The sequence below is a fragment of the Opisthorchis viverrini genome (genome assembly GCF_000715545.1).
Source record: "Opisthorchis viverrini unplaced genomic scaffold opera_v5_140, whole genome shotgun sequence".
Lineage (NCBI taxonomy): Eukaryota > Metazoa > Platyhelminthes > Trematoda > Opisthorchiida > Opisthorchiidae > Opisthorchis > Opisthorchis viverrini.
This window is the reverse complement of record NW_008751796.1, coordinates 104,563-112,540: the sequence shown is the minus strand read 5'-3', so window position 1 is coordinate 112,540 and position 7,978 is coordinate 104,563. Positions and strand designations below refer to the sequence as shown.

Here is a 7,978-nt window from a genome sequence, read left to right as displayed (position 1 = left end):
GGCCCTATGGAGTCTCTAGTGAACTGAACAAATTACTGATGTAAGTCAGATACAAAGTCATAAGGAGAAAAATCCAAGTAAATCTTGACTCACAGTTCAAAATAGGAGATAGTTCCGTTCCGTATTCCGTTGAACCACCACACCAAGAATAGTTCTATCTTCCTGGTATTCCAGATCTCCGGTGATTGAAATATCAAAATTGTCAATTGAAAAAGAGCAGTTTACAAGTGCCACAGACCCATCATAGTGGTTGAAAATTATCTACTCCGATGATCGAAGACCATGAATAAATGGTTTGCTGTAGGACATATAAACCTTCAAAATTTGATCTTTGCTAATGCTCTTTCCTCGTGCATCCCGTTCAACATCATCACACACAACAATTCACCAGAGTTAGAGCTTGACGTTCGCTCCCATGCAACCGCGGAGGAAGAAGGCTACAGTGAAGGAAATGACGAAATAGAGGTTTTGGACCTGTGGCAGAGAACCCAATGTCCTTACAGGCGTTACAACTTACGCGATATCTGCAAGTTCCGAAACAATTGAGATACACCCATCCAAGAATTTTGCTGGAGAAACAATGCATCATTATGACCGACTCAACATCATTCGCAAATTTAATGCAACACAAGTATAGCATACAAAGTCATGCGAGGGCGTGATGCTAGGTGTCTATTGGACTTAAGATACGAACAGACGAACGGAGTGATGCTAGGTGTCTATTGGACTTAAGATACGGACAAGACGAACGGAAAGGATCCCATGCAGGAGGTTGCGAAGATAATACAGCTCCCAAAATACCAAGACTACCTTCATTTTGCGTTAGTACGTCATGTTTTGTCTTCCACAAACCTTCCTCTGCCAAAGGTTTTGAACAGAAAATACAGCTTTCTTGGTAGATTATAGCTTCGCATACGTAATACACTTCAAAACTCGAACCATCTGTTCAAATGAACCCCGACAGTTATCAGGTACTCGTTGGCAGATTATTTTTTTACGTGCCCATCAAAACCAGCTAGCACCTGCTATGCAATAAAGACGTCGATGATCAAATAACTGAGGATAATTGAGGGTTTCAGGCCGAAGGATGCAAGTCTCGCAAGTCTCTTTACGGTTGTTTTTTAGACGTGGCCCTCAAGCTTTAGTAATTGTTAGTTATAACGCCCAGTGTGACGCAAGTTGAACAGTATGGTTTGCGCTTTTTTGAAGCGTTCAACAACTTTCTCTTTTGTGCGGCTGTCACGACATGCAGACCCCAAAAGAACAAGCCCCGCATTATAAAGTCTGAAAGTGTTTACTGTTGGCCACGTACGTGTAGAAGATCCAGCCACTCCACGGAGTCATAGGTTTCTTTGATCATAAGAAAACACATTTCAGTTGGCTAGCGACATGTATGACACTGCTTGAGCATCTGATATAATGCGAAGATGTAGCCAATACCCTACTTAATTGATCACGAACTTGCCGTGTCCTCGCAGACTCGCACCTCGTATAACAAAATTAATACTAATAAAACTAGTAAACAAGTCGACAGTACTGTAGAGATTACACTTCTGTGGTTGAAGCAGCCGCCCTGGGTGCTCTTTTTGTGTAAAAACGAAATAAAGGGTTATACCGAGATTGTAGAACCGCCTCAATCCAAGACACACAAGCTTACGGCCAATTGTACAAAGCTAAAATAGAAGCACATTCTGACCAACAGCACCTCACTGCAAAAAACCATACTGATGCCTCAGGAGGTGATGCGTGGTATCCAATCAAAAAAAGACAACACAGCTTAGTTAGCTAGTACTGGCTTTCGAATTGCACTCATAATTCTTTGTTTGACCTCTCTGGCCCGTTTCTTCATTGCTGGTCCCCTTTTCACTACGAACTATTGCCCTTGGTAGGTCCTTACACTTTTTGTGCCCAAGTTGATAGGAATGCAATTCTGTAATAGTGCAATCTGACAGATTTTTGCTGTCAACACTGTATTTACTTACCAAAAAGCCAAAGTTATTGATTTCTCCGATTTCTTATATTTTGATTACCACTCTGGACTCAGTTGTACCAATTGTTGTCTCTTTTTCTGTCTGCTGATCCGCCCATGAATGATGTAGTACCCGGAGACTGGTCAACATTCCTGTTTTCCTTTTGGTTCAACTGTGACTGTCTTGTCCTTTATCTCACAGGAATGTTTAAACCGTAAATCCCCTGGTTCTATGAAACTTGCTTGCCATACTTTTGCCTATGTTCCTGATGTGCTTCTTATTTTTGAATAAATTTCCCGATATTTTAGGCATGTGCTGATGGGACCAGCGACATTGAGGCGACATGTGGGAGTTACTTAGCAACTCTAAAGAGAAATAAACAATCAAGCTTATTGTGCCAATATCTTTGTCTTTTAAGATTTATCAGTTGAATTCCCTACTTAGTGGATGAACCTCACATTCCAGCTGCCTCCCTGATGCTCAGTTCTTGGACCTGATCAACTCGCCTTGATTTTCCGTTATTTCACGCCCAAGTGTATCCCACTGAGGACGTGTGAATTGTAAAATCAAGTATACTAGCCAAAACTCTTTTCTGTACTATCTTTTTCAACGCCCAAGAAACTCAGGTCTTTCCTCGGAACCTGTGTGATCCGTGTGTGCACCTTCACATCACTACGTATGGTTACTTCGAGACGATATCCAGCTTCACCGAGAGGGAACAGCGTTCCCTCTAGCGCTGTCAAGTTTTACTCCAAGGAAAACACCATACTTATATCTTTTATGGACATTCTGTTGTTGGTTTGTGTGGAAAGTGCTGTCAGATTGATGACCTGAGTGCACCGGTATCAGAACCTGAGTCCCAAACAGGTAAATGCGGCATACGATTTACAAGATACACAGTAGGCTTTACCAATTTTGTTCACACCTTGCACCCACTGGCTTATGGCTATATTTTCTTACTGTTTTATTAGCATGCTGTTTAACTGTTCTGAGCCTCAACGGGGAACTGTCATCGTGGGTATTTCTTTAGTAATTTTAGCTTGGGTTGTTTAACTCAAAGAGACATTCAGAACATCCCTAATGGTATGGTCTTTAACAGATCAATATGAGAAATTGATGATTGTGTGTGAGGAAGTTTGTTTATTTTTAATTCAGCTTTTTTCCTGTCAGCAGTGTGCATCTCACAAAACTCAGAGAGTTTTACACGCACGGCATTACGGCCAGTAGTTAAACAATTAAACATTCGGCCACAAGAAGCGAAATAGCCATGCGATTTGCTCTCATTTAGGCAGAATATGATGCCACTCATCCTTTGGTCACGAAAAGCGCATCACGTTGTCACGTTCCGGACTCTCAATAAGGACGAAACGGCTGTATAGTGCTTTTAGACAGGTCTTAAGCGCCCCTGTCACTATCTGATCGAGACAACCTGACGGTTGGATCAATTGATCAGGAGAGTCACAAATTTGACCTTCAAAAATCCCGGCTGTTGATACGTTTGCCCAGCGCGTGCTTTTCAGAGGAGGGCAACATGCTGGCCTCATTTGTGGAATGTCATGGGTTCAAATCCTAACACGAACAAGATTATTCTGGTGAAAACGCAGATCGAGTCCAGTGGTTGCATGCTGGAACGAAAAGAGAAATGTTCAAACGAGAGTAAACCCAGCGAAAAATCTCGCATCTGTCCAAAAGTAACTATTTGACTGTTCAAAAACGACTGAAAAGAATGAAGAAGGAACAAAATCCTTTTGTTAATCATTTTGAAAAACGTGTTTCAAGGGAGTACTCACAATTTGAGCATGTTGTTGTAAGATCCTAACTGTGGCTAACTGTCAACTTGTCAGTAAGTTAACTGTTTTGTTCTAATCCAGAGTGTTGAGGCACTATAATCATTATATATGCGTTCCGCTCTATTCTACGCCTCGAAGGAAATTGTGGTGAGTCATACGTGATGCGAGCTGTATGTATGTGGAACAAATCGTGGGCCACTAAAAATCATTCTTAGAAAAACTATACTCACCATCTGGTGTTCAGAGAATGGGGGAAAAACTCCTGTCGGGTGATGGTCTTCCAGTTTTTCAGCTGAGTCCTACTAACTGGACCCAATTTGAACCAATAATTTTTTATGCTGAACATACCTCAAAGTGACTGTAATAGTCACTCCTGATTGGTGCATAACGAACACTCCTCATTGGTTTTCTCACTTTCGGACCGGCCCAGCTCTGACGGGCTACACTGGTGGGACGAAATACTCGCTTCCTATCACACTGGTGTTTCATCCTTTATCTCTTCAATCTGAGTTGTAGCTTACAGTTTTTTTTTGAGTTGAAAATCACAACGTCCTTTTTGTGTGCCAACTTGGTGAGTTGCAACGTGAGTTGGTTTAGAAAAACCTTTCTTCGGTGATTTCACAAGATTCTTACTATCTAATCCACAACACCAAGGTGACATGAGGTAATGTGTTTATTTGAAAAGATTATGAACTTCAAGGAGGTCCATTTTTTCTTTCTTTTCACCCAGCAACCGACAGACGATGATCCTGATGAAGGCATCCGGGATTTGGTTGATATAGTATTTAAACGCCTGGTAAGTGTTTTTGAATTGAAGGTGTGCAAAGGTATAACGGCTGAAAGAAGCTATCTACCATTCCAACGAAGCATAAAACCCGGACTGTACGAAGTCAACTGTAACTCTAAACAGCCCACTTATCTTCAACTCTGGGTAAAAGAGGGGCAAATAACTGTTCGCTGTTGAGTTCATATGACAAGGAACGATCTCATAAAGTAATTATCAATCGTTATATGCTGCGTTGTGAATGCCCAATGTGATGAATGCTAAGCACAAGATTTATATCGCCGTCGTCCGGGAGTGAGGTAGTCGATGGAACGTAAATGGCCGTCCGAACACGCAGACGCTGTATCGTGGTAAATGATAGGTGGACTATATGGAGCCCACTATCTCTCCTGACTTCTACTTCAGTGCTGATGGGCCACTGAAAATGTAAACGGTCACAACCGCTTTGCTGACCGTAGCTAGTTTTACTTTGTCAAGAGAACAGTCTCAACGATTTGGATGCCAGATTCTTTAGTGTAGAAACATAACTGGATAAACCCCTTTCAGTTGATCCGTTTCGGAAGCGCTATGCGCTTCTTTACTGCTTAGTGGTTGTAACCTGGCATTCGTTGCCGGATTTGCTTGTCATATCGACGGACCCCGTACACAATGGGCAATGTCATATTTGGTTGCGCAGAGTTATGCGTGCAAACACCTGTATGCCATTTAAGCGGTGTAAATACAAAAAAGATCGGAGGCAATCCCAAAGTCATCGGTACACCCAATCGTTGTCCTGTAATCATCACCTGAGGTGGGGACAAACAGATGTTTGAAAGAAAGCTACTCACATGGTTGCTGAAAACTCTTCGACAGTCCACTGCCAATTTCGTCATTCTGAGAGTTCATCAGGTGGGTGCAGTTCTCAAGTTTCAGTCAACTTGATGTTTTGCTCGAACCAAAATTGTACGAAGTTCGTGAGGTACACTCATTTGCACATGAGTAAATGAGTGACACTTTCAGCACCAGCATACTGGTGATGTTACCTCGACTGGTGATGAAACATTTGCAACCGAAATGCCCAGCTAGGCGAACAAACTAGGTAGTTTGCATGGTTCATACTGGCTTGCTACTTCTGAAGATCCCCTTGCAGTCAGTGATCAACTTGACAGACAGGGGGATTTGTACCTTTCTGGACAGACGCGCCGAACCTTTTGATGTAACCTTAAATCTTTAGATGGATGAACCTCATCTGGGCATCCGACATATTAATATTACACAGCTATATTGACCTTTGTGAGGGCAAATTCCTAACCACCGATGCTTCAGAGGCGTAACATGCGAATATGCACCCTGTGTAAGAAGATTGGAGAGCTTCTAACTCAAACAATGTACAGTCGAACCCTTTTCTCAGCTCTCTCTCTCTCTCTTTCTCTCTTAGGATATGGATCGAGACGGTAGAGTAATCTTTCAAGATTTCCTGACGGCCGTACAGGATGATCCGCTTCTGTTGGAAATACTGGGCCAATGCTTCCCCGAGGAAAAAGTAAGTTTTGTTTTGCTTAGTAGGTCATATCTTTCAAACTGCTTCGTCTTTTATGCAACACAGGGTCAGCTTGTTCACAAACTGCAAGCTCTCATTTGCACAGATTCTGTGAGGTTTTCTTGGATCATTGTATATATCATCCCGGTTAAGGAAACAGCATGGATCCCTGGCACAGAAGGTTGAGATGATTGTCCCTGATGTCCAAAGCGGATGAATTCTTAGCTTTAGAGGGCTTCGCAAAATCAAAAGACTACTACAAATTTGTTCAACAGCTTTTATTAAATACTGACAAGCAGAATTGTAGAACACCGGATGCGGAGCAGCCTGACGCGATGGCTTTCTCAAATTTCAGAATTAATTCCAGAATTCCCATCAGAGAGCACTCCTCGTAGGTTATGGGCATTTGATTATATGAGTTAGGAGTAGCTGGCCCTTGTCTGCTTGAATAATTTTGTCGTATGGTTCATAGAATTCTGTATCTGTGCACGCATCGTTTCCGAGGTTATGGGCATTTGATTATATGAGTTAGAGGTAGCTGGCACTTGTGTGCTTGAATAATTTTGTCGTATGGTCCATAGAATTCTGTATCTGTGCACATATCGTTTCCCAAACAAGGGACGTGTGTCACTCCTCAAATGAGCTCCACCGCCGAACGAATTGCAAGCTGTTCCGAGGTGGAATTCAAATAATTTTTGGATAAACAGCCTTCACGCTTCATCCTTCCAGTACCCAAACAGGACGAAATTAAATCGGTTGTGTTGCATTTTTGTCATACTGCTTATGTCCAAGTGTTTTTGTTGAGGAGGGCCCTGTGGCCCTTACAGTTCCGAGTATCTCGAATTCAACAAAGATTTAAAAAAAAATATCTTTGATATTTGCGAATCCCACTGGTCTGTCTCAAACTCAACAAGAGTTGGTCCGTTTCCAAACCGCCTGTTATTTTCCCGCTATTCTTAACTACTAATAACTATGTAAGTAACAAGAATATTATCCGAAATTTGCTGGAATGTTCATTACCCTACCTTGTCGATCGGATCGGACAGACGATGGTGACATCCAGTAGCGTGTCAGATTCCATAAGAGGTTAACTCAGAGACAGGGATAATTCTGCTGTACTCGACAAATGTCTGACAGTTTCAGTACCGATTCCTCCACTACTGCAGCATTTTCAGACTATACTCGACTGATATGAAGCTTTCACTCTGAAGGGAAGAAGTAGGACCGATCAAACAAAATAGGGAGTATGCTTCAGCAAAGGCTCCCCCTAATGGATGAGGTTTTTTTTATTTAAGTTGTCTAGCTAGAGCCATCTGCACGTTTGGAATCTGTAATAAATTACTGCCACTGATCAGTTGTTCGAGGCTTCTTCGAAAATTTGCCTTATTGGCAACCTTTCGTTTGTTTCACTCTAACACCAAGTAGTACTCGAATCGCTGTTTGGTCAAGCATGACAAGCCGTTCGCTTAGCTTTGCAGTTTTGGTGCGAATACTCTTTCATCAGCTTAGGCTACCTCATCAGGATGTTTTTTTGAAGCGGAGTGGTTTATCGCTGAATATCAAGCTACGGTACGGGCTGTTTTGTGGTATGTCTGTGAAACTTGGCCTATTCGAGCAGCGGAACTGAGACGTCTTCAGGTGTTCGACAATCGTGGTCTCAGAACCATAGCTCGTGTTGGTTGGTGTCGGCGAGTCCGTAAGGAGGCAGTTAGAGGCGAGTTTTCGGTTGTGCGACGGGTACTTCCATTGAAGAATGTGCTCAGCACCAGAAGCTGCTTTGGTTGGGACATGTGCCGCGTATGCAGAACCATCGTTTGCCGAAGAGAGTGAGTGCTGTTTTCCATGCCAAATTCAGGGTGGCGTAAACAGAGAGGTGGCCAACCCTTGACTTGGCAGAGGAGTATGAAGGGGATCA

At 42.6% G+C, this 7,978-nt stretch overlaps 1 protein-coding gene across 1 annotated transcript in view; it reads left to right on the top strand.

Moving 5' to 3' along the window:
- Positions 1-7,978, top strand: part of T265_06615 (hypothetical protein) — a gene marked incomplete at both ends in the record, with an annotated part of 17,207 nt that overhangs the window by 8,178 nt on the left and 1,051 nt on the right. The window contains 2 exons of the mRNA XM_009171928.1: positions 4,491-4,556; positions 5,962-6,066. Of these exons, the coding sequence (XP_009170192.1) occupies positions 4,491-4,556; positions 5,962-6,066 (171 nt within the window). The remainder of the gene's footprint in view (positions 1-4,490; positions 4,557-5,961; positions 6,067-7,978) is intronic.